The sequence below is a fragment of the Alosa sapidissima genome, chromosome 22 (assembly GCF_018492685.1).
Source record: "Alosa sapidissima isolate fAloSap1 chromosome 22, fAloSap1.pri, whole genome shotgun sequence".
NCBI classification, from domain to species: Eukaryota; Metazoa; Chordata; class Actinopteri; order Clupeiformes; family Clupeidae; genus Alosa; species Alosa sapidissima.
The window spans coordinates 25,938,477-25,966,466 of NC_055978.1; the positions used below are offsets into that span (position 1 = coordinate 25,938,477).

Below are 27,990 nucleotides of genomic sequence, written 5' to 3' on the forward strand. Positions count from 1 at the left end.
GGTGTAATTAGTCTGATTGGAGAGCCCCATAGCAGTTGAAAGGCTCTCTTGTATTGGATGACGTCTTAAGCTCCACCCTCATTTCACAGGTGTGCAAAATGTGTGTATGTGTGTTTGCTTTTGCTCTGAGTGTTTGTGAAGTCAGGCCTGAAAGAACAGCACTGCTAACCACTCAGGAGAGATAAGGAGAAAAAGAGTAATTTACTGAACAGCAGGAATCAGTTTTAACATTTGAACAAGCATAACTTCACATGGTAAGCACATTCGTTTAGTTCCCAGCATTTGAGTCATTTCATAGTGAGGACATACTTTGAATTCTAATGGAACTGGAGAACGTCTGGGGTTGGGCACTATAAAAGGCTGGGCTTTGAACTGCCTGTGCAATAGTGAACACACTTTGGAACTTTTGAAACAAGAAACTGAGTAGATTCAGATTGTGTATTTTACACTAGCATTTAGCAAAGCCTTTATTAACATAGGCCTGTGGTCACATTGACTAGTCAAGTAACAACCTACTGTCAACTAGTGTAAAAACCTATTTTCAACTGTGTAAAGTTAACATGGTTTATATTGTAAAAATATGCAATATGCTGATTAAGTGTTTCTTTTTCTGTGCAACATGTTTCTGACAACAGCTGTGTCAGAGAACCTGCTCATTTCAGGTTATTCCACAATCAAGTTCATTCTGCAGTTCTCTCTCATCAGCTGCTTAAATGTTAGTGTAATGGCAAGCAGAGTGTCTTGCTAAATGTGAGAGAAGTGCTGGTTGTTGTGATGTGTGTGGAATAGTATGTGTCCTGGACTGTCTTTTCTCAGTTGGATGTAGTCAGATCAATTGACCTATATGAAAACTGAATCATGTAAACGCACAGATCATCTCCCAAATCTTTAAAAGGGAATGCAGAAAATATGAAAAATATTATTTTTCATAAAAACCCAATTTAGTTTCTTTAATGTTGAATGACTGGATTGGGATTGGTAGTTTATGATTTCCCCAGTTTAGATGTGAACTAATTCTCTTTTGCAATCAGATGGAAAGAAAGCTGTCAGCAATAGCTGGACTGCTGCTTCTCTGCTGCACCCTTACTGACCAGACCCATCAGCATAAGGTAAGGCTATCCTAAAGACATGCTGGCCAGAGAATGACTTCAGTTTTAACTTCATCGGTTAATTTTTTTACATTATAGCTCATTTTAATTCTATTTAATCAACTTCCAGGTGCAAAAACCCACATTAACGTCTCAAGGTATTGCAACACTGAGTCTGTGTATCGTGAGCAATAAAAAGTTCCAAATGAACAATTTGCTGTAAATCCTGAAAAAGTTTAGATTATGATCTTCTCCACTCATGACTTTCAGGCCAAGACTGTACAGCCATCAAAGATTCCAGTCCTAATGCTCAAAGTGGAATTTACATTATACAGCCGAAAGGAGTTCCAGTACCTTTCAATGTACTGGTGAAAATGTTTCCAATTCTTTCAATGATGATATGCAGCCAGACACTGTTCTTAAACTGTTCCATAAAATACGTCATCAAATTGATGCCGAGTTCTTTTTCTTTTTTTACATCAGCTATGTACATGTATAATTGAGAAGCATTCAATTGTGACCCCTGTGGAATACATTGGCAAATGTTGAACCTTAGAGAACCTCAACTGTCACTTTTTTCTGACAGTGAACGTACCTTTTGTTTGACCCTTACGCAGGTGTACTGTGAGATGCTGGCCGATGGAGGCTGGACAGTGTTCCAGAGACGTACAGGGGGGAAAGTATCCTTCCAAAGAAACTGGGCAGAGTACAAACATGGCTTTGGATACCTCGAAAGTAAGGCCCTGGGACCGCTCTGTTGCCTTCATTTATTAATTAATTTGTCATGTTCTATAAGCATCATTTTGATCTACAGCATCACTACCACCAGATATACCGTATATATGATCAGTATACCCATCAAAGAAACCTTTACGCTTTTCTCAAGGTGCATTAATCATCCTTAATATTTGCACTATAAGTGTATTTCTCAGAACAATCCGTACAGACAGCATAATTAAGTGGATTGCCTGCAAAAGCCTGTAAGTTGTTCAGTATGCGTACTAAGTCACTTTAGTGCAATAGCAACGCAAAGGTGGTATCTTTTATGAATGAGGAGTGATTGCTGATTGAAGAATTGTGTAAAAGACTTTCAAGCAATATCTGTTAGCTGTGAATAAATCTTTCCCATTTGTTCACACAGTTTGGAGTCTTTGAAAGCTATGTTAAGTGGTTCGAAAAAGAGTGTTAACACATTTGCAAGAGATGACTCCAGCTGTGCTAAGATGAAGATCAGTGGATCCCAGTGCCATGAAGTACAGTACTAGCATTCACATAACTGTAACTGGCTCTCGTTTCAGAGGATCACTGGTTGGGCCTGGCCAAAGTGTGGGCTCTTACCAGGAGCAATGATCAGAAGTCCATCCTCAGAGTAGGCCTGTGGGACTTTGAGGGGGGATCAGCTTTTGCAGAGTACAGAGATTTCAGAATTGGCGATGAGGCGGCGGCCTACAAACTGAGTGTCGGAACTTATAAAGGCACTGCAGGTATGGAAATATGACTGCAAATTTAGATGAGATTATGTTCGCAACTTTTTAATATGTCTGTGAATATTAACAAAGCTAATTTTTTTTTTGTTTTTTTTTTTTTGGCTGAAAAATAATTCAAGTCAAAAACTAGCGGCTATACCCACACAACAAAATAGAGTGGCTAGCATTACCTGAAACCTCTGAAGTGATATTGTTCCTGATCGCCTATGTAATCCTCATACTGACCAGGTGATGCTATACGCGGAGCATACAGTGGTATTGACCAGAATGGCTTTGGATTCAGCACAAAGGACCGAGACAATGACGGCTGCTCCCCGTGCATCTTTGGAGACATCGCTGAGCGCGAATGTAGCTCATCAGAGGGTGGGGGCGGCTGGTGGTTCAGCCGTTGTGGCTCAGCCAACCTCCACGGAGACTGGCACCCAGCGGGGGACAACATAGGCTGGGCGTCAGGGGTGCACTGGCGCACGTGGAAAGGCCCGGCCCCATACTCCCTACAAGCCACTCGAATGATGGTGAAGTCTGTGTGAGGACACCTCATCCAGTGTGACACTCAGAGGGTTTAATCTGAGACACTCAGGCTTCTGGTCCAGTAAGATTTCTGTGCTTGCTCCAGTAATTTCATTGAGTGAAAATTGTGTTCTTATTTCTCTTAGTTCTCTCACTTTATACGGCGGCAGTCGCATCACGCACAGCTTTGCAGTATATCTAGTTGAGGTGACTGATGTGATCAGGCTATTGATATTTTAGAAGAGTGAGTAAACATAATCACACACACATGTCTATACCCTGTGGAGTGGCCCAACATACTGTGCATAAAATGGGCCGCCACAGACCTGGCCGACCATTCTGGATCTTTTTTGTGGGAGTATATATTGAGTGCATATTATGTAGGAATAAAGTGTATATTAAGTATAAATAAAGTTTCATTAAACGTCAATCTCTGTGTGCTACTTCTGTTTGCGCCTCCTGTTCCTTGTGTCTCTGGGTCATTATGGATGTAGTCTTTGGCATGATCACACAAAACACCTTTTACTTTTTTTTGTTCTGATTTATGTATGCCTAATATATTTATACATTTCCTAAATGCTATGGACCCTTTTGGTGTCTGAAATAAAGATTTGATTCATTGATTGATGGAATGGACGGCTATTTGATAGAGACCAGGCTTCAGTGGGCCAGTTGATGCTGTTAGGTCCTGTGACGTTGCGTGCACTGCCTAACCTGAGCATTCACCTCTCTCTCTCTCTCTCGCTCTCGCTCTCGCTCTCTCGCTCTCTCTCTCTCTCAATTTAGGCAAGGCAGTTTTATTTACAGTATATAGCACATTTCTTACCAAGGCAGTTCAATGTTCTTTACATCATCAGTTGAACTCAGCAAGCATCAGCAAATCACAATATTCAAAATATAATAAAAGTTGTAAAATGATTTAAAAAAATGAATAAGAAATAATCAAATATATGAATGAAGTAAAACAACTAAAAACATGAATAAGGTAGATGTAATGAATTAAGATAGAAAGAAATAAGAATGGAAGATAAAATAAAAGCAACATTTAAAAAGAAAACTTAAAGTAATAGAAGTACAGTAAGGTAAAATGCATTTAAATAAATAGATAAACCATCGCTCCAGCGATCACACATGTGATCAATTCCTCGCTAACCTCCGGCACATTTCCAACAGCGTTCAAAATGCCCCGGGTAACACCGTTACTTAAGAAAGCTTCTCTCAACCCTGCTCAAGTCGAGAACTACCGCCCTGTCTCACTACTGCCTTTCCTATCCAAAGGCATTGAACGAGCAGTCTCCAAACAGGTCTCTGACTTCCTTTCACAGAACAACCTTCTGGATCCAAATCAGTCTGGGTTCAAAAGCGGCCACTCTACCGAAACGGCTCTGCTGTCTGTAACAGAAGCCTTAAAAGAAGCCAGGGCGACCGCTCGGTCATCAGTACTCATTCTGCTTGATTTATCGGCTGCCTTTGACACGGTTAATCACCGTATCCTTCTCTCTATACTCGCTGACATGGGAATCTCCGGTTCTGCTCTCTCCTGGTTTGAATCCTACCTCACAGGACGCTCGTTTAACGTATCATGGCTTGGTCAGCTATCTGCACCTCACCATCTCACCACAGGGGTCCCCCAGGGCTCAGTCCTGGGCCCCCTCCTCTTTGCTATCTACACCACCTCCTTGGGACAGATTATCCGTTCGCACGGCTTCTCATACCACTACTATGCAGACGACACACAGCTCTATCTGTCCTTTCCACCTGACGACCCCCTGGTTTCAGCACGGATCTCGGATTGCCTTTCAGACATAGCTACATGGATGAAGGCACACCACCTCCAGCTGAACCTCTCAAAGACTGAACTGCTGGTCATCCCAGCTAAACCTACCATACACCACGACATCAACATCAAATTTGACTCCCTGTCTGTTTCACCGACCAGGACTGCAAGAAATCTAGGAGTTGTTCTCGACAACCAACTAAACTTCTCAGATCATGTTGCCTCAGTCGCCCGGTCATGCCGTTTCGCACTCTACAACATACGGAAAATCAGGACTTACTTGACTCAAGATGCTACCTAACTTCTGGTTCAGGCAATAGTCATCTCACGACTCGACTACTGCAATGCTCTCCTGACAGGTCTCCCAGCCTGCGCAGTGAAACCACTTCAGATGATCCAGAACGCGGCGGCGCGCCTGGTCTACAACCAACCCAAAAGGGCACATGTTACCCCGCTGCTCATCCAGCTACACTGGCTACCTATGGCGGCCCGCATCAAATTCAAGTCTCTAATGCTTGCCTACAAAGTAGTCTCCGGTTCTGCTCCCACCTACTTGAATGCCCTCATACAGACTTACACTACCTCCAGACTGCTGCGCTCCTCTGACGAACGACGTCTAGCTCTACCACCGGTACACTCAAGCCAATCCAAACTTTTCTCATCTGTTGTTCCTCGATGGTGGAACACACTGCCAGTTCCTACAAGGGCAGGGACATCCTTTTCCACTTTCAAAAAACTCCTGAAGACCCAGCTCTTTAGAGAACATCTACTCTCATAGCAACACTTACAACAAGTCTTACTGATCCTAGCACTCACCAGCCGTTTTAAAAACAGCACTCACCAACGCACTTATTCTTACTGTACTCTAATGTTTTTGTAAACTGTCCTAAAATTGTGAGAATTGTTCTAAAACTTACTGTTTACCATGTTGTTAGTCGCTTTGGTTAAAAAAGCGTCAGCCAAATGTAATGTAATGTAATGTAATGTAATGTAATAAACAAAGGTATAAAAACATAGGTATACAATGGAAAAACAAACATAAATAAATAAAAGCAAAAAAGATAAAATACATTTCAATAAAAATGTATAAAAATACAGAAGATTAGCTAAGTAAATGCAATAATTAAATCTGGTCTTGAAGTTGTTGGTTGTCAGGGCACTTTTGCTGTGGTTAGGCAGTTGGTTCCACAATCTGAATGCATAATAACTAAAAGCAGCTTCCCCACACATGGTTTTATCAGTGGCTTCGACCAGTAAAAGTCTCTCTTGCGATCTAAGGGGTCTAGTGGGCATAGTCGGCCCTGTTACATGCAAAGATTTAAATATATTTCTATATTATACTGTATATATTTCTTAGAGAAAGCCATCCATACTGTTAGATTTTAGTGGTTTTCTGTATGTCATTCTTTTGGTTCTTTGTTTAATACTGCAGAAACTGCGAGGACAGGATGTTTATTGTAAGCAGACAGAATGATGTCACCTTACAATAGCAAATAGTGTACCTAACTAATTGTTCCCCCACAAGACGTCTTAATTCAATAAGGCTATATCACTGTCTGTTTCACCCCTCCAATTTGACCCCAGACGTGAATGTATATTCTGGTATTATAATTAGCCAGGAGTTTCCCAGATCTTTGCTTCAGTTTCTTACCTTGGCTTCACCTTGCAACATTGTGCTGTGCTGTGCGTACAACAGGCTTACCAGAACTCTGTTGTTACATCCAGAATAAAGAACTATTCTTTCGCAAGCCAGCCTCAAAGTTTACCTGCTCTTAACTACACTGGAATCTACTCGGTCAACTGTGTCTCCATTTGGAAAAGGAGACAATTTTAATAGCATTCTTCAATACCTACATAAACCATAGCATTATATTTTTACTTTTGCTAGTTTAAATGCATCAAACATAGGCAAACAAGCGATATACAATAAACCTTAGTGAGAAATGAGTGACAGAATATTAAATATATAATATTTAAATATGAAATGGTATAAGCTAGGCCTATTACACAACATAAATTGTGCTGTCGACCCAAATAAAATCTCCTGCGGCCCACCCGTGGGTCGCGACCTAGTCTTTGGGAACCAATGGTCTAGGTTATGGAAATGAAGTAGCTTTGCCATTATGCACACAGCTGCTCACCACTTCAGACACAAGATCACTGTATACTTCATCTTATCCTTTGTCATTCTCCACCTCTCCCCTGTCCGGCATTCTGTGTGCAGTGAGTTGGAGATGATGCTCTCCATGAGCCAGGCTAACCCAGCCATGTTCTCTCTCTCTCTCTCTCTCTCTCTCTCTCTCGATTTAGGCAAGGCAGTTTTATTTACAGTATATAGCACATTTCTTACCAAGGCAGTGCAATGTTCTTTACATCATCAGTTGAACTCAGCAAGCATCAGCAAATCACAATATTCAAAATATAATAAAAGTCGTAAAATGATTTAAAAATAGAACTGAGACCAGACTTCGTCTTTTTCTGACTTTTTAAACAAGATATGTACAATTTGGTGCTTGTAGGTTCAGCGGGTTCTGAAGCTTCTTGAGAGGCCTTACTCCGCACAGCCTGGTGTGGAACATCCTGGCTGGCTTGGGCAAGCTCATCAAGGGACGTGTGGTGTTGGCGGACCAGGTGGAGCCGAAGTGGAGCGTAACGGGAAGGATCCAGACTCAGTGGCACGTTGCCTCCCCTATGACAGCAAGCCGCCCTCTTGGGCGAGGGAGGTCTGCGTTACATGATCCTCATAGGCTCTCCCCAACCCCAGCTGATTGCGGAGAAGGTGCTGAGGTTGTAGACTGTATCCCGGTCAATTCGGATCCAGAATCAGCCTACTTGTGCTAGTCACCAAGGTCACGTACTGTATGTTGAGGCTGACACTGGTGGTTGAATTCAGTCAAGGCATTTGAGGAAGTTGTTACTATGTGAATATGCCATGGGCCCTAGGAAATAGATGGTTTGACTGAATTGTTCCCTTGACGGGAGTCTATCAACAGCAAGAATAAAGAGAGTTTATATCATAAACATCTCTTTTTTTCTTTTCCCTTCTTCCAGTCAGTCTGCGGTTATCATGGGAGGAGAGGCAACTGGCAGGAAACCCTTGTAATCACATTATGCATAGACACTGTGTATCTGAAGCAGAGATGTCAAATTTGTTATTGCTGTGAATACTTTAAAGTGTGTACTGGCACTTTGTATCCAAATATTTGATTTGAATTGTAATACGTTTGATGACAACTGTGATGTGGACGGGTCATTTCCTGTGACTGTCCACTGTGTGCACATACCATACAACTTTGTGCTCTTGCTTGTGTACACAAAATTCGGCATTTCTGTGGTTGAAAATGACTGCTCAGACCACCAGTCGACAGTGACAGGTCTGAACATGATGGACAAGGGTGTTTCTGATTTTAAGCTTTTATATACACGCACACAAAAACATAATCATCTAGGTACAGCATGCAATATCAGAATTACTGATTTTCTGAAGTTCCTAGCTCTTGTATTGCTGTACTTTACAACGTCGTCAGCTCCTCAGTTTTCGGTATGTGTCATTATACTGTTTACATCTAGGTCACTATAGTACTTGAATCATGCCTGCAGTACTACATCTGTCATGACAAGGAACGTCTATAAAACATACCTTTTTATGTTAAGCTTAAATATGTATGGACCTAAATAACAGCCTTAAATAATGCTCATACTAATGAAGTTGAAGAAAGCTTACTGATTTCTGGACTAGAGACTTGTTCATTATGTAAATCTGTAATGCTGAATGCAAATACACCATATATTCATATATTTTCTGTCTGCTTCTGTTTTGACATAAATACATATACTTGTTGGTGCCACTGTTTTATTATGGGATTATGCTTATGTCTCCTGCAATGGATACAGAGGCACCACTTTGGACAACTGGGTTATTGTGTGACATCAGTCATTCATTGTAGTTAACTGTGGTGCCACACAGTGATTCCAATATTAGTTAAATCTTTGACATGTCACACAGCGCTACGTAGCAGAGAAGAAACAGAGTAAATTGAACAAACTGAGCAACTCAGAAACTATTACAGCATAAAAGACCAACTTGTGCAACTATGGTCTACACATAATCCCCTTGATCATAAAGGCAGAAGTGAGTCATTGTGAAAACACACACAATAGCCATTACCAAACCCAACACAATCAAACCCTAAGAACTGGATAAAAGGCTCAATATTTTCTGTAGCTTGCTGTTAGGGGGAATACACAGGGAAAAGTGATTGCCTTCTGCCATTTTAAAATGTTTGACCTGATTGTGCTTTAACAATGTTTGACATGATTTATTGATTATAGGGGACATCCACTATGTGGATTAGCCAAATTTTCTGAATTCATTACAATGTGTGCATAATTTATTATCATCTGTGCCCATTTAGTGAATTGAGTTCACAACGTAATGTGCATACAATTTACTTTAGATGAGCACTCTATGTATCATTGTGAGCTCAATTTAATAATGTGCCCACATTTTAGTACGCTGAAAATGATTCTTCTAATGCACACACAATTTACTTTAATGTGCCCACGAGTAAGTTATAGAAACTGTATTCTGCACACAATTTATGATCTCTGTGTGCATGTTTAAGTAAACTGACCTCACAATATATCAGTTGTTTTATATTTATTTATTTTATTTTAACTGGACGTTTAGGGGCTCTGTATTATATAACTTCAGGGTTTTTTGTTTGTTTGTTTTTAACAGGATGCATAGTGTGTGACCGCAGCAGTATACAGTAGTGAGCTTTCAGACTGTATCCTAAGTGCCTTACTGTTTGTCTAGGTAGGCCATCAACACACAGCTGTGGCTTAATAGGAGGTGTGTCCTGTCTCATCTTAATACTATCAGTGTAGGTGTTTCATGACTGTTAGTTGCTTACTGAATTAAACAACAAATGCAAGTCACTACCTGGTTTCTCAGTTGATATTTGAACAGTGCTTTTTCTGATTTCACTATGTTAGCAATTGTAAATCTATCCACTAAGATACAGGTTCCTTGTTACTTTTTAACTCTAATTGACAATTCAATCACTGTACTTATACTCACACTTTGAATAGTGGGGTGTAATTAGTCTGATTGGAGAGCCCCGTAGCAGTTGAAAGGCTCTCTTGTATTGGATGACGTCTTAAGTTCCACCCTCATTTCACAGGTGTGCAAAATGTGTGTATGTGTGTTTGCTTTTGCTCTGAGTGTTTGTGAAGTCAGGCCTGAAAGAACAGCACTGCTAACCACTCAGGAGAGATAAGGAGAAAAAGAGTAATTTACTGAACAGCAGGAATCAGTTTTAACCTTTGAACAAGCATAACTTCACATGGTAAGCACATTCGTTTAGTTCCCAGCATTTGAGTCATTTCATAGTGAGGACATACTTTGAATTCTAATGGAACTGGAGAACGTCTGGGGTTGGGCACTATAAAAGGCTGGGATTTGAACTGCCTGTGCAATAGTGAACACACTTTGGAACTTTGAAACAAGAAACTGTGAGTAGATTCAGGTTGTGTATTTTACACTAGCATTTAGCAAAGCCTTTATAAACCTAGGCCTGTGATCACATTGACTAGTCAAGTAACAACCTACTGTCAACCAGGGCTCCGAACCGGTTCAAGGAACGAAAACGAACGGAATTGTACGGAATTTTACGAGGAGCGGAAACGGAAACGAAAACAAAATGGTCTTCAACTGTTCCGGAACAGAAACGTTATTCTGAAATCCACAAAACCGGTTAATAACGGGTTTTTTTTTTTCGTTCTCTATATAACAGCTTAATAATTTGATTTCTGCAGTTTGAAATAAAAACAAAAAACGAATAAATGGACCTTTGGTCCAAATGGGTATATTTTTTTCTTGCTGTTGTAGTGTAACCTATCCGTCTGCCACTTTGGATCTTAGGCCAGCTCGTAGCGTAGGCCATGTTTCTCAAAGTGTGGTCCGGGGACCACTGGTGGTCCGCAAGCTATCCCAAGTGGTCCGCGAGCTGTTGTAAAAAATAATATAGATGCGTTGTTTGCAATATTGAACCAACTTGTATGTAAATCCAAAGTTCTGCAATACTGCCTATGTAAGCTATGCCAATTTAAATCATATGAATCCTCTGACACAATAAGCAAGGTGCAAAGACAATAAGCAAGGTGGGTTCAGTGAGTAGGCCTATTGTGTCTATTAGCTATGTGGTCCGTGAGGTTTTTTCTAATGGATAAGTGGTCCTTGGTCTGTAAAAGTTTGAGAAACACTGGCGTAGGCTACTGAAACTGATTTGGAAATTGTTTGTAGCCTATGCGTAATAGCCTATTTTGCCTGTCCACGCCTTCACAACTGTCTTTTCTCAGTTGGATGTAGTCAGATCAATTGACCTATATGAAGACTGAATCATGTAAACGCACATATCATCTCCCAAATCTTTAAAAGGGAATGCAGAAAATATGAAAAATATTATTTTTCATAAAAACCCAATTTAGTTTCTTTAATGTTGAATGACTGGATTGGGATTGGTAGTTTATGATTTCCCCAGTTTAGATGTGAACTAATTCTCTTTTGCAATCAGATGGAAAGAAAGCTGTCAGCAATAGCTGGACTGCTGCTTCTCTGCTGCACCCTTACTGACCAGACCCATCAGCATACGGTAAGGCTATCCTAAAGACATGCTGGCCAGAGAATGACTTCAGTTTTAACTTCATCGGTTAATTTTTTACATTATAGCTCATTTTAATTCTATTTAATCAACTTCCAGGTACAAAAACCCACATTAACGTCTCAAGGTATTGCAACACTGAGTCTGTGTATCGTCAGCAATAAAAAGTTCCAAATTAACAATTTGCTGTAAATCCTGAAAAAAGTTTAGATTATATCTTCTCCACTCATGACTTTCAGGCCAAGACTGTACAGCCATCAAAGATTCCAGTCCTAATGCTCAAAGTGGAATTTACATTATACAGCCGAAAGGAGTTCATAAACCTTTCAAGGTACTGGTGAAAATGTTGTAAATCCAAAGTTATGCAATACTGCCTATGTAAGCTATGCCAATTTAAATCATATGAATCCTCTGACACAATAAGCAAGGTGCAAAGACAATAAGCAAGGTGGGTTCAGTGAGTAGGCCTATTGTGTCTATTAGCTATGTGGTCCGTGAGGTTTTCTCTAATGGTTAAGTGGTCCTTGGTCTGTGAAAGTTTGAGAAACACTGGCGTAGGCTACTGAAACGGATTTGGAAATTGTTTGTAGCCTATGCGTAATAGCCTATTTTGCCTGTCCACGCCGTGTCGTTTTAAAGTCGGGATTGGAAATGTTTGCGCAATTATAGCCTATTCTATGTAGTCTAGAAGAGTTAGGCCTTGTCAGCAACAGACAGGTTCGTTTATAAACAGGGTTGGAATTATAGCGCAAGCCTTTGAAGATCTCCATATGGATAAAACTCCAAAAGGCTACAACCAGGTAAGGAGTTTAGCACGTATCCAGAAATATTTTTGATAAGAAATTATTTATAGGCATAGGTTAGGCCTACAGTAAGTCTGTAGGCTATGGGATGGATAGCCCATCTGAATGTTTTTGGATGCCGCCTGTGATTTATTATTTTTGGCCATAGCTACGGTATAGGCTAAATCAAGGGGAAATAATGAGTAGCCTACGTCTATTCTAAGGTAAAGTCCACAAAAATAGACTTGATAGGCCCGCCAAACACTGCCGGAACTTTAAGAACGAACGATATTTTGCGTTCCGAACCGGTTCAGGACCGATATGTTGGTGGCGGAACGCATGCAAGAACGAAAACGTTAAACATAGGCCTATCTGAACCGTTCGGAACGGAACGTTTGAAAAATAATTTCGTTTTCAAGCCCTGCTGTCAACTAGTGTAAAAACCTATTTTCAACTGTGTAAAGTTAACATGGTTTATATTGTAAAAATATGCAATATGCTGATTAAGTGTTTCTTTTTCTGTGCAACATGTTTCTGACAACAGCTGTGTCAGAGAACCTGCTCATTTCAGGTTATTCCACAATCAAGTTCATTCTGCAGTTCTCTCTCATCAGCTGCTTAAATGTTAGTGTAATGGCAAGCAGAGTGTCTTGCTAAATGTGAGAGAAGTGCTGGTTGTTGTGATGTGTGTGGAATAGTATGTGTCCTGGACTGTCTTTTCTCAGTTGGATGTAGTCAGATCAATTGACATATATGACAACTGAATCATGTAAATGCACATATCATCTCCCAAATCTTTAAAAGGGAATGCAGAAAATATGAAAAATATTATTTTTCATAAAAACCCAATTTAGTTTCTTTAATGTTGAATGACTGGATTGGGATTGGTAGTTTATGATTTCCCCAGTTTAGATGTGAACTAATTCTCTTTTGCAATCAGATGGAAAGAAAACTGTCAACAATAGCTGGACTGCTGCTTCTCTGCTGCACCCTTACTGACCAGACCCATCAGCATAAGGTAAGGCTATCCTAAAGACATGCTGGCCAGAGAATGACTTCAGTTTTAACTTCATCGGTTAATTTTTTACATTATAGCTCATTTTAATTCTATTTAATCAACTTCCAGGTGCAAAAACCCACATTAACGTCTCAAGGTATTGCAACACTGAGTCTGTGTATCGTGAGCAATAAAAAGTTCCAAATGAACAATTTGCTGTAAATCCTGAAAAAGTTTAGATTATGATCTTCTCCACTCATGACTTTCAGGCCAAGACTGTACAGCCATCAAAGATTCCAGTCCTAATGCTCAAAGTGGAATTTACATTATACAGCCGAAAGGAGTTCCAGTACCTTTCAATGTACTGGTGAAAATGTTTCCAATTCTTTCAATGATTATATGCAGCCAGAAACTGTTCTTAAACTGTTCCATAAAATACGTCATCAAATTGATGCAGAGTTCTTTTTCTTTTTTTACATCAGCTATGTACATGTATAATTGAGAAGCATTCAATTGTGACCCCTGTGGAATACATTGGCAAATGTTGAACCTTAGAGAACCTCAACTGTCACTTTTTTCTGACAGTGAACATACCTTTTGTTTGACCCTTACGCAGGTGTACTGTGAGATGCTGGCCGATGGGGGCTGGACAGTGTTCCAGAGACGTACAGGGGGGAAAGTATCCTTCCAAAGAAACTGGGCAGAGTACAAACATGGCTTTGGATACCTCGAAAGTAAGGCCCTGGGACCGCTCTGTTGCCTTCATTTATTAATTAATTTGTCATGTTCTATAAGCATCCTTTTGATCTACAGCATCACTACCACCAGATATACCGTATATATGATCAGTATACCCATCAAAGAAACCTTTACGCTTTTCTCAAGGTGCATTAATCATCCTTAATATTTGCACTATAAGTGTATTTCTCAGAACAATCCGTACAGACAGCATAATTAAGTGGATTGCCTGCAAAAGCCTGTAAGTTGTTCAGTATGCGTACTAAGTCACTTTAGTGCAATAGCAACGCAAAGGTGGTATCTTTTATGAATGAGGAGTGATTGCTGATTGAAGAATTGTGTAAAAGACTTTCAAGCAATATCTGTTAGCTGTGAATAAATCTTTCCCATTTGTTCACACAGTTTGGAGTCTTTGAAAGCTATGTTAAGTGGTTCGAAAAAGAGTGTTAACACATTTGCAAGAGATGACTCCAGCTGTGCTAAGATGAAGATCAGTGGATCCCAGTGCCATGAAGTACAGTACTAGCATTCACATAACTGTAACTGGCTCTCGTTTCAGAGGATCACTGGTTGGGCCTGGCCAAAGTGTGGGCTCTTACCAGGAGCAATGATCAGAAGTCCATCCTCAGAGTAGGCCTGTGGGACTTTGAGGGGGGATCAGCTTTTGCAGAGTACAGAGATTTCAGAATTGGCGATGAGGCGGCGGCCTACAAACTGAGTGTCGGAACTTATAAAGGCACTGCAGGTATGGAAATATGACTGCAAATTTAGATGAGATTATGTTCGCAACTTTTTAATGTCTGTGAATATTAACAAAGCTAATTTATTTTATTTTTATTTTTGCTGAAAAATAATTCAAGTCAAAAACTAGCGGCTATACCCACACAACAAAATAGAGTGGCTAGCATTACCTGAAACCTCTGAAGTGATGTTGATATTGTTCCTGATCGCCTATGTAATCCTCATACTGACCAGGTGATGCTATACGCGGAGCATACAGTGGCATTGACCAGAATGGCTTTGGATTCAGCACAAAGGACCGAGACAATGACGGCTGCTCCCCGTGCATCTTTGGAGACATCGCTGAGCGCGAATGTAGCTCATCAGAGGGTGGGGGCGGCTGGTGGTTCAGCCGTTGTGGCTCAGCCAACCTCCACGGAGACTGGCACCCAGCGGGGGACAACATAGGCTGGGCGTCAGGGGTGCACTGGCGCACGTGGAAAGGCCCGGCCCCATACTCCCTACAAGCCACTCGAATGATGGTGAAGTCTGTGTGAGGACACCTCATCCACTGTGACACTCAGAGGGTTTAATCTGAGACACTCAGGCTTCTGGTCCAGTAAGATTTCTGTGCTTGCTCCAGTAATTTCATTGAGTGAAAATTGTGTTCTTAGTTCTCTCACTTTATACGGCGGCAGTCGCATCACGCACAGCTTTGCAGTATATCTAGTTGAGGTGACTGATGTGATCAGGCTATTGATATTTTAGAAGAGTGAGTAAACATAATCACACACACATGTCTATACCCTGTGGAGTGGCCCAACATACTGTGCATAAAATGGGCCGCCACAGACCTGGCCGACCATTCTGGATCTTTTTTGTGGGAGTATATATTGAGTGCATATTATGTAGGAATAAAGTGTATATTAAGTATAAATAAAGTTTCATTAAACGTCAATCTCTGTGTGCTACTTCTGTTTGCGCCTCCTGTTCCTTGTGTCTCTGGGTCATTATGGATGTAGTCTTTGGCATGATCACACAAAACACCTTTTACTTTTTTTTGTTCTGATTTATGTATGCCTAATATATTTATACATTTCCTAAATGCTATGGACCCTTTTGGTGTCTGAAATAAAGATTTGATTCATTGATTGATGGAATGGACGGCTATTTGATAGAGACCAGGCTTCAGTGGGCCAGTTGATGCTGTTAGGTCCTGTGACGTTGCGTGCACTGCCTAACCTGAGCATTCACCTCTCGCTCTCGCTCTCTCGCTCTCTCGCTCTCTCTCTCTCTCAATTTAGGCAAGGCAGTTTTATTTACAGTATATAGCACATTTCTTACCAAGGCAGTTCAATGTTCTTTACATCATCAGTTGAACTCAGCAAGCATCAGCAAATCACAATATTCAAAATATAATAAAAGTTGTAAAATGATTTAAAAAAATGAATAAGAAATAATCAAATATATGAATGAAGTAAAACAACTAAAAACATGAATAAGGTAGATGTAATGAATTAAGTAAGATAGAAAGAAATAAGAATGGAAGATAAAATAAAAGCAACATTTAAAAAGAAAACTTAAAGTAATAGAAGTACAGTAAGGTAAAATGCATTTAAATAAATAGATAAACCATCGCTCCAGCGATCACACATGTGATCAATTCCTCGCTAACCTCCGGCACATTTCCAACAGCGTTCAAAATGCCCCGGGTAACACCGTTACTTAAGAAAGCTTCTCTCAACCCTGCTCAAGTCGAGAACTACCGCCCTGTCTCACTACTGCCTTTCCTATCCAAAGGCATTGAACGAGCAGTCTCCAAACAGGTCTCTGACTTCCTTTCACAGAACAACCTTCTGGATCCAAATCAGTCTGGGTTCAAAAGCGGCCACTCTACCGAAACGGCTCTGCTGTCTGTAACAGAAGCCTTAAAAGAAGCCAGGGCGACCGCTCGGTCATCAGTACTCATTCTGCTTGATTTATCGGCTGCCTTTGACACGGTTAATCACCGTATCCTTCTCTCTATACTCGCTGACATGGGAATCTCCGGTTCTGCTCTCTCCTGGTTTGAATCCTACCTCACAGGACGCTCGTTTAACGTATCATGGCTTGGTCAGCTATCTGCACCTCACCATCTCACCACAGGGGTCCCCCAGGGCTCAGTCCTGGGCCCCCTCCTCTTTGCTATCTACACCACCTCCTTGGGACAGATTATCCGTTCGCACGGCTTCTCATACCACTACTATGCAGACGACACACAGCTCTATCTGTCCTTTCCACCTGACGACCCCCTGGTTTCAGCACGGATCTCGGATTGCCTTTCAGACATAGCTACATGGATGAAGGCACACCACCTCCAGCTGAACCTCTCAAAGACTGAACTGCTGGTCATCCCAGCTAAACCTACCATACACCACGACATCAACATCAAATTTGACTCCCTGTCTGTTTCACCGACCAGGACTGCAAGAAATCTAGGAGTTGTTCTCGACAACCAACTAAACTTCTCAGATCATGTTGCCTCAGTCGCCCGGTCATGCCGTTTCGCACTCTACAACATACGGAAAATCAGGACTTACTTGACTCAAGATGCTACCTAACTTCTGGTTCAGGCAATAGTCATCTCACGACTCGACTACTGCAATGCCCTCCTGACAGGTCTCCCAGCCTGCGCAGTGAAACCACTTCAGATGATCCAGAACGCGGCGGCGCGCCTGGTCTACAACCAACCCAAAAGGGCACATGTTACCCCGCTGCTCATCCAGCTACACTGGCTACCTATGGCGGCCCGCATCAAATTCAAGTCTCTAATGCTTGCCTACAAAGTAGTCTCCGGTTCTGCTCCCACCTACTTGAATGCCCTCATACAGACTTACACTACCTCCAGACCGCTGCGCTCCTCTGACGAACGACGTCTAGCTCTACCACCGGTACACTCAAGCCAATCCAAACTTTTCTCATCTGTTGTTCCTCGATGGTGGAACACACTGCCAGTTCCTACAAGGGCAGGGACATCCTTTTCCACTTTCAAAAAACTCCTGAAGACCCAGCTCTTTAGAGAACATCTACTCTCATAGCAACACTTACAACAAGTCTTACTGATCCTAGCACTCACCAGCCGTTTTAAAAACAGCACTCACCAACGCACTTATTCTTACTGTACTCTAATGTTTTTGTAAACTGTCCTAAAATTGTGAGAATTGTTCTAAAACTTACTGTTTACCATGTTGTTAGTCGCTTTGGTTAAAAAAGCGTCAGCCAAATGTAATGTAATGTAATGTAATGTAATGTAATAAACAAAGGTATAAAAACATAGGTATACAATGGAAAAACAAACATAAATAAATAAAAGCAAAAAAGATAAAATACATTTCAATAAAAATGTATAAAAATACAGAAGATCAGCTAAGTAAATGCAATAATTAAATCTGGTCTTGAAGTTGTTGGTTGTCAGGGCACTTTTGCTGTGGTTAGGCAGTTGGTTCCACAATCTGAATGCATAATAACTAAAAGCAGCTTCCCCACACATGGTTTTATCAGTGGCTTCGACCAGTAAAAGTCTCTCTTGCGATCTAAGGGGTCTAGTGGGCATAGTCGGCCCTGTTACATGCAAAGATTTAAATATATTTCTATATTATACTGTATATATTTCTTACAGAAAGCCATCCATACTGTTAGATTTTAGTGGTTTTCTGTATGTCATTCTTTTGGTTCTTTGTTTAATACTGCAGAAACTGCGAGGACAGGATGTTTATTGTAAGCAGACAGAATGATGTCACCTTACAATAGCAAATGGTGTACCTAACTAATTGTTCCCCCACAAGACGTCTTAATTCAATAAGGCTATATCACTGTCTGTTTCACCCCTCCAATTTGACCCCAGACGTGAATGTATATTCTGGTATTATAATTAGCCAGGAGTTTCCCAGATCTTTGCTTCAGTTTCTTACCTTGGCTTCACCTTGCAACATTGTGCTGTGCTGTGCGTACAACAGGCTTACCAGAACTCTGTTGTTACATCCAGAATAAAGAACTATTCTTTCGCAAGCCAGCCTCAAAGTTTACCTGCTCTTAACTACACTGGAATCTACTCGGTCAACTGTGTCTCCATTTGGAAAAGGAGACAATTTTAATAGCATTCTTCAATACCTACATAAACCATAGCATTATATTTTTACTTTTGCTAGTTTAAATGCATCAAACATAGGCAAACAAGCGATATACAATAAACCTTAGTGAGAAATGAGTGACAGAATATTAAATATATAATATTTAAATATGAAATGGTATAAGCTAGGCCTATTACACAACATAAATTGTGCTGTCGACCCAAATAAAATCTCCTGCGGCCCACCCGTGGGTCGCGACCTAGTCTTTGGGAACCAATGGTCTAGGTTATGGAAATGAAGTAGCTTTGCCATTATGCACACAGCTGCTCACCACTTCAGACACAAGATCACTGTATACTTCATCTTATCCTTTGTCATTCTCCACCTCTCCCCTGTCCGGCATTCTGTGTGCAGTGAGTTGGAGATGATGCTCTCCATGAGCCAGGCTAACCCAGCCATGTTCTCTCTCTCTCTCTCTCTCTCTCTCTCTCTCGATTTAGGCAAGGCAGTTTTATTTACAGTATATAGCACATTTCTTACCAAGGCACTGCAATGTTCTTTACATCATCAGTTGAACTCAGCAAGCATCAGCAAATCACAATATTCAAAATATAATAAAAGTCGTAAAATGATTTAAAAATAGAACTGAGACCAGACTTCGTCTTTTTCTGACTTTTTAAACAAGATATGTACAATTTGGTGCTTGTAGGTTCAGCAGGTTCTGAAGCTTCTTGAGAGGCCTTACTCCGCACAGCCTGGTGTGGAACATCCTGGCTGGCTTGGGCAAGCTCATCAAGGGACGTGTGGTGTTGGCGGACCAGGTGGAGCCGAAGTGGAGCGTAACGGGAAGGATCCAGACTCAGTGGCACGTTGCCTCCCCTATGACAGCAAGCCGCCCTCTTGGGCGAGGGAGGTCTGCGTTACATGATCCTCATAGGCTCTCCCCAACCCCAGCTGATTGCGGAGAAGGTGCTGAGGTTGTAGACTGTATCCCGGTCAATTCGGATCCAGAATCAGCCTACTTGTGCTAGTCACCAAGGTCACGTACTGTATGTTGAGGCTGACACTGGTGGTTGAATTCAGTCAAGGCATTTGAGGAAGTTGTTACTATGTGAATATGCCATGGGCCCTAGGAAATAGATGGTTTGACTGAATTGTTCCCTTGACGGGAGTCTATCAACAGCAAGAATAAAGAGAGTTTATATCATAAACATCTCTTTTTTTCTTTTCCCTTCTTCCAGTCAGTCTGCGGTTATCATGGGAGGAGAGGCAACTGGCAGGAAACCCTTGTAATCACATTATGCATAGACACTGTGTATCTGAAGCAGAGATGTCAAATTTGTTATTGCTGTGAATACTTTAAAGTGTGTACTGGCACTTTGTATCCAAATATTTGATTTGAATTGTAATACGTTTGATGACAACTGTGATGTGGACGGGTCATTTCCTGTGACTGTCCACTGTGTGCACATACCATACAACTTTGTGCTCTTGCTTGTGTACACAAAATTCGGCATTTCTGTGGTTGAAAATGACTGCTCAGACCACCAGTCGACAGTGACAGGTCTGAACATGATGGACAAGGGTGTTTCTGATTTTAAGCTTTTATATACACGCACACAAAAACATAATCATCTAGGTACAGCATGCAATATCAGAATTACTGATTTTCTGAAGTTCCTAGCTCTTGTATTGCTGTACTTTACAACGTCGTCAGCTCCTCAGTTTTCGGTATGTGTCATTATACTGTTTACATCTAGGTCACTATAGTACTTGAATCATGCCTGCAGTACTACATCTGTCATGACAAGGAACGTCTATAAAACATACCTTTTTATGTTAAGCTTAAATATGTATGGACCTAAATAACAGCCTTAAATAATGCTCATACTAATGAAGTTGAAGAAAGCTTACTGATTTCTGGACTAGAGACTTGTTCATTATGTAAATCTGTAATGCTGAATGCAAATACACCATATATTCATATATTTTCTGTCTGCTTCTGTTTTGACATAAATACATATACTTGTTGGTGCCACTGTTTTATTATGGGATTATGCTTATGTCTCCTGCAATGGATACAGAGGCACCACTTTGGACAACTGGGTTATTGTGTGACATCAGTCATTCATTGTAGTTAACTGTGGTGCCACACAGTGATTCCAATATTAGTTAAATCTTTGACATGTCACACAGCGCTACGTAGCAGAGAAGAAACAGAGTAAATTGAACAAACTGAGCAACTCAGAAACTATTACAGCATAAAAGACCAACTTGTGCAACTATGGTCTACACATAATCCCCTTGATCATAAAGGCAGAAGTGAGTCATTGTGAAAACACACACAATAGCCATTACCAAACCCAACACAATCAAACCCTAAGAACTGGATAAAAGGCTCAATATTTTCTGTAGCTTGCTGTTAGGGGGAATACACAGGGAAAAGTGATTGCCTTCTGCCATTTTAAAATGTTTGACCTGATTGTGCTTTAACAATGTTTGACATGATTTATTGATTATAGGGGACATCCACTATGTGGATTAGCCAAATTTTCTGAATTCATTACAATGTGTGCATAATTTATTATCATCTGTGCCCATTTAGTGAATTGAGTTCACAACGTAATGTGCATACAATTTACTTTAGATGAGCACTCTATGTATCATTGTGAGCTCAATTTAATAATGTGCCCACATTTTAGTACGCTGAAAATGATTATTCTAATGCACACACAATTTACTTTAATGTGCCCACGAGTAAGTTATAGAAACTGTATTCTGCACACAATTTATGATCTCTGTGTGCATGTTTAAGTAAACTGACCTCACAATATATCAGTTGTTTTATATTTATTTATTTTATTTTAACTGGACGTTTAGGGGTTCTGTATTATATAACTTCAGGGTTTTTTGTTTGTTTGTTTTTAACAGGATGCATAGTGTGTGACCGCAGCAGTATACAGTAGTGAGCTTTCAGACTGTATCCTAAGTGCCTTACTGTTTGTCTAGGTAGGCCATCAACACACAGCTGTGGCTTAATAGGAGGTGTGTCCTGTCTCATCTTAATACTATCAGTGTAGGTGTTTCATGACTGTTAGTTGCTTACTGAATTAAACAACAAATGCAAGTCACTACCTGGTTTCTCAGTTGATATTTGAACAGTGCTTTTTCTGATTTCACTATGTTAGCAATTGTAAATCTATCCACTAAGATACAGGTTCCTTGTTACTTTTTAACTCTAATTGACAATTCAATCACTGTACTTATACTCACACTTTGAATAGTGGGGTGTAATTAGTCTGATTGGAGAGCCCCGTAGCAGTTGAAAGGCTCTCTTGTATTGGATGACGTCTTAAGTTCCACCCTCATTTCACAGGTGTGCAAAATGTGTGTATGTGTGTTTGCTTTTGCTCTGAGTGTTTGTGAAGTCAGGCCTGAAAGAACAGCACTGCTAACCACTCAGGAGAGATAAGGAGAAAAAGAGTAATTTACTGAACAGCAGGAATCAGTTTTAACCTTTGAACAAGCATAACTTCACATGGTAAGCACATTCGTTTAGTTCCCAGCATTTGAGTCATTTCATAGTGAGGACATACTTTGAATTCTAATGGAACTGGAGAACGTCTGGGGTTGGGCACTATAAAAGGCTGGGATTTGAACTGCCTGTGCAATAGTGAACACACTTTGGAACTTTGAAACAAGAAACTGTGAGTAGATTCAGGTTGTGTATTTTACACTAGCATTTAGCAAAGCCTTTATAAACCTAGGCCTGTGATCACATTGACTAGTCAAGTAACAACCTACTGTCAACCAGGGCTCCGAACCGGTTCAAGGAACGAAAACGAACGGAATTGTACGGAATTTTACGAGGAGCGGAAACGGAAACGAAAACAAAATGGTCTTCAACTGTTCCGGAACAGAAACGTTATTCTGAAATCCACAAAACCGGTTAATAACGGGTTTTTTTTTTTCGTTCTCTATATAACAGCTTAATAATTTGATTTCTGCAGTTTGAAATAAAAAAAAAAAAAACGAATAAATGGACCTTTGGTCCAAATGGGTATATTTTTTTTCTTGCTGTTGTAGTGTAACCTATCCGTCTGCCACTTTGGATCTTAGGCCAGCTCGTAGCGTAGGCCATGTTTCTCAAAGTGTGGTCCGGGGACCACTGGTGGTCCGCGAGCTGTTGTAAAAAATAATATAGATGCGTTGTTTGCAATATTGAACCAACTTGTATGTAAATCCAAAGTTCTGCAATACTGCCTATGTAAGCTATGCCAATTTAAATCATATGAATCCTCTGACACAATAAGCAAGGTGCAAAGACAATAAGCAAGGTGGGTTCAGTGAGTAGGCCTATTGTGTCTATTAGCTATGTGGTCCGTGAGGTTTTTTCTAATGGATAAGTGGTCCTTGGTCTGTAAAAGTTTGAGAAACACTGGCGTAGGCTACTGAAACTGATTTGGAAATTGTTTGTAGCCTATGCGTAATAGCCTATTTTGCCTGTCCACGCCTTCACAACTGTCCTCTCAGTTGGATGTAGTCAGATCAATTGACCTATATGAAGACTGAATCATGTAAACGCACATATCATCTCCCAAATCTTTAAAAGGGAATGCAGAAAATATGAAATATTATTTTTCATAAAAACCCAATTTAGTTTCTTTAATGTTGAATGACTGGATTGGGATTGGTAGTTTATGATTTCCCCAGTTTAGATGTGAACTAATTCTCTTTTGTAATCAGATGGAAAGAAAGCTGTCAGCAATAGCTGGACTGCTGCTTCTCTGCTGCACCCTTACTGACCAGACCCATCAGCATAAGGTAAGGCTATCCTAAAGACATGCTGGCCAGAGAATGACTTCAGTTTTAACTTCATCGGTTAATTTTTTACATTATAGCTCATTTTAATTCTATTTAATCAACTTCCAGGTACAAAAACCCACATTAACGTCTCAAGGTATTGCAACACTGAGTCTGTGTATCGTGAGCAATAAAAAGTTCCAAATTAACAATTTGCTGTAAATCCTGAAAAAAGTTTAGATTATGATCTACTCCACTCATGACTTTCAGGCCAAGACTGTACAGCCATCAAAGATTCCAGTCCTAATACTCAAAGTGGAATTTACATTATACAGCCGAAAGGAGTTCATAAACCTTTCAAGGTACTGGTGAAAATGTTGTAAATCCAAAGTTCTGCAATACTGCCTATGTAAGCTATGCCAATTTAAATCATATGAATCCTCTGACTCAATAAGCAAGGTGCAAAGACAATAAGCAAGGTCGGTTCAGTGAGTAGGCCTATTGTGTCTATTAGCTATGTGGTCCGTGAGGTTTTTTCTAATGGTTAAGTGGTCCTTGGTCTGTAAAAGTTTGAGACACTGGCGTAGGCTACTGAAACTGATTTGGAAATTGTTTGTAGCCTATGCGTAATAGCCTATTTTGCCTGTCCACGCCGTGTCGTTTTAAAGTCGGGATTTGAAATGTTTGCGCAATTATAGCCTATTCTATGTAGTCTAGAAGAGTTAAACAGGAAATTTGAGAGGCCTTGTCAGCAACAGACAGGTTCGTTTATAAACAGGGTTGGAATTATAGCGCAAGCCTTTGAAGATCTCCATATGGATAAAACTCCAAAAGGCTACAACCAGGTAAGGAGTTTAGCACGTATCCAGAAATATTTTTGATAAGAAATTATTTATAGGCATATGTTAGGCCTACAGTAAGTCTGTAGGCTATGGGATGGATAGCCCATCTGAATGTTTTTGGATGCCGCCTGTGATTTATTATTTTTGGCCATAGCTACGGTATAGGCTAAATCAAGGGGAAATAATGAGTAGCCTACGTCTATTCTAAGGTAAAGTCCACAAAAATAGACTTGATAGGCCCGCCAAACACTGCCGGAACTTTAAGAACGAACGATATTTTGCGTTCCGAACCGGTTCAGGACCGATATGTTGGTGGCGGAACGCATGCAAGGACGAAAACGTTAAACATAGGCCTATCTGAACCGTTCGGAACGGAACGTTTGAAAAATAATTTCGTTTTCAAGCCCTGCTGTCAACCAGTGTAAAAACCTATTTTCAACTGTGTAAAGTTAACATGGTTTATATTGTAAAAATATGCAATATGCTGATTAAGTGTTTCTTTTTCTGTGCAACATGTTTCTGACAACAGCTGTGTCAGAGAACCTGCTCATTTCAGGTTATTCCACAATCAAGTTCATTCTGCAGTTCTCTCTCATCAGCTGCTTAAATGTTAGTGTAATGGCAAGCAGAGTGTCTTGCTAAATGTGAGAGAAGTGCTGGTTGTTGTGATGTGTGTGGAATAGTATGTGTCCTGGACTGTCTTTTCTCAGTTGGATGTAGTCAGATCAATTGACATATATGAAAACTGAATCATGTAAACGCACATATCATCTCCCAAATCTTTAAAAGGGAATGCAGAAAATATGAAATATTATTTTTCATAAAAACCCAATTTAGTTTCTTTAATGTTGAATGACTGGATTGGGATTGGTAGTTTATGATTTTCCCAGTTTAGATGTGAACTAATTCTCTTTTGCAATCAGATGGAAAGAAAACTGTCAACAATAGCTGGACTGCTGCTTCTCTGCTGCACCCTTACTGACCAGACCCATCAGCATAAGGTAAGGCTATCCTAAAGACATGCTGGCCAGAGAATGACTTCAGTTTTAACTTCATCGGTTAATTTTTTACATTATAGCTCATTTTAATTCTATTTAATCAACTTCCAGGTGCAAAAACCCACATTAACGTCTCAAGGTATTGCAACACTGAGTCTGTGTATCGTGAGCAATAAAAAGTTCCAAATTAACAATTTGCTGTAAATCCTGAAAAAGTTTAGATTATGATCTTCTCCACTCATGACTTTCAGGCCAAGACTGTACAGCCATCAAAGATTCCAGTCCTAATGCTCAAAGTGGAATTTACATTATACAGCCGAAAGGAGTTCCAGTACCTTTCAATGTACTGGTGAAAATGTTTCCAATTCTTTCAATGATTATATGCAGCCAGACACTGTTCTTAAACTGTTCCATAAAATACGTCATCAAATTGATGCAGAGTTCTTTTTCTTTTTTTACATCAGCTATGTACATGTATAATTGAGAAGCATTCAATTGTGACCCCTGTGGAATACATTGGCAAATGTTGAACCTTAGAGAACCTCAACTGTCACTTTTTTCTGACAGTGAACGTACCTTTTGTTTGACCCTTACGCAGGTGTACTGTGAGATGCTGGCCGATGGGGGCTGGACAGTGTTCCAGAGACGTACAGGGGGGAAAGTATCCTTCCAAAGAAACTGGGCAGAGTACAAACATGGCTTTGGATACCTCGAAAGTAAGGCCCTGGGACCGCTCTGTTGCCTTCATTTATGAATTAATTTGTCATGTTCTATAAGCATCCTTTTGATCTACAGCATCACTACCACCAGATATACCGTATATATGATCAGTATACCCATCAAAGAAACCTTTACGCTTTTCTCAAGGTGCATTAATCATCCTTAATATTTGCACTATAAGTGTATTTCTCAGAACAATCCGTACAGACAGCATAATTAAGTGGATTGCCTGCAAAAGCCTGTAAGTTGTTCAGTATGCGTACTAAGTCACTTTAGTGCAATAGCAACGCAAAGGTGGTATCTTTTATGAATGAGGAGTGATTGCTGATTGAAGAATTGTGTAAAAGACTTTCAAGCAATATCTGTTAGCTGTGAATAAATCTTTCCCATTTGTTCACACAGTTTGGAGTCTTTGAAAGCTATGTTAAGTGGTTCGAAAAAGAGTGTTAACACATTTGCAAGAGATGACTCCAGCTGTGCTAAGATGAAGATCAGTGGATCCCAGTGCCATGAAGTACAGTACTAGCATTCACATAACTGTAACTGGCTCTCGTTTCAGAGGATCACTGGTTGGGCCTGGCCAAAGTGTGGGCTCTTACCAGGAGCAATGATCAGAAGTCCATCCTCAGAGTAGGCCTGTGGGACTTTGAGGGGGGATCAGCTTTTGCAGAGTACAGAGATTTCAGAATTGGCGATGAGGCGGCGGCCTACAAACTGAGTGTCGGAACTTATAAAGGCACTGCAGGTATGGAAATATGACTGCAAATTTAGATGAGATTATGTTCGCAACTTTTTAATGTCTTTGAATATTAACAAAGCTAATTTATTTTATTTTTTTTATTTTTGCTGAAAAATAATTCAAGTCAAAAACTAGCGGCTATACCCACACAACAAAATAGAGTGGCTAGCATTACCTGAAACCTCTGAAGTGATGTTGATATTGTTCCTGATCGCCTATGTAATCCTCATACTGACCAGGTGATGCTATACGCGGAGCATACAGTGGCATTGACCAGAATGGCTTTGGATTCAGCACAAAGGACCGAGACAATGACGGCTGCTCCCCGTGCATCTTTGGAGACATCGCTGAGCGCGAATGTAGCTCATCAGAGGGTGGGGGCGGCTGGTGGTTCAGCCGTTGTGGCTCAGCCAACCTCCACGGAGACTGGCACCCAGCGGGGGACAACATAGGCTGGGCGTCAGGGGTGCACTGGCGCACGTGGAAAGGCCCGGCCCCATACTCCCTACAAGCCACTCGAATGATGGTGAAGTCTGTGTGAGGACACCTCATCCAGTGTGACACTCAGAGGGTTTAATCTGAGACACTCAGGCTTCTGGTCCAGTAAGATTTCTGTGCTTGCTCCAGTAATTTCATTGAGTGAAAATTGTGTTCTTATTTCTCTTAGTTCTCTCTCTTTATACGGCGGCAGTCGCATCACGCACAGCTTTGCAGTATATCTAGTTGAGGTGACTGATGTGATCAGGCTATTGATATTTTAGAAGAGTGAGTAAACATAATCACACACACATGTCTATACCCTGTGGAGTGGCCCAACATACTGTGCATAAAATGGGCCGCCACAGACCTGGCCGACCATTCTGGATCTTTTTTGTGGGAGTATATATTGAGTGCATATTATGTAGGAATAAAGTGTATATTAAGTATAAATAAAGTTTCATTAAACGTCAATCTCTGTGTGCTACTTCTGTTTGCGCCTCCTGTTCCTTGTGTCTCTGGGTCATTATGGATGTAG

At 40.6% G+C, this 27,990-nt stretch overlaps 1 protein-coding gene across 16 annotated transcripts; it reads left to right on the top strand.

The window, feature by feature from the left end:
* Positions 1-109: 109 nt before the first annotated feature.
* LOC121697801 (angiopoietin-related protein 5-like) lies at positions 110-27,926 on the top strand. Of its 16 annotated transcripts, none has more exons than XM_042079513.1 (10): positions 110-254; positions 1,032-1,109; positions 1,219-1,246; positions 11,767-11,858; positions 23,620-23,697; positions 25,628-25,655; positions 25,768-25,865; positions 26,115-26,232; positions 26,796-26,981; positions 27,215-27,926. In XM_042079513.1, exons 1-10 carry the CDS (start codon positions 252-254, stop codon positions 27,514-27,516), a joined length of 1,011 nt encoding a protein of 336 aa, XP_041935447.1. In that variant the 5' UTR covers positions 110-251; the 3' UTR covers positions 27,517-27,926. The 16 variants fall into 16 exon arrangements, with proteins under 16 accessions (XP_041935447.1, XP_041935448.1, XP_041935454.1 ...); XM_042079514.1 differs by lacking the exon at positions 1,219-1,246 and adding an exon at positions 11,627-11,654; XM_042079517.1 differs by lacking the exon at positions 110-254 and adding an exon at positions 268-421.
* The last annotated feature ends 64 nt before the right edge of the window (positions 27,927-27,990 follow it).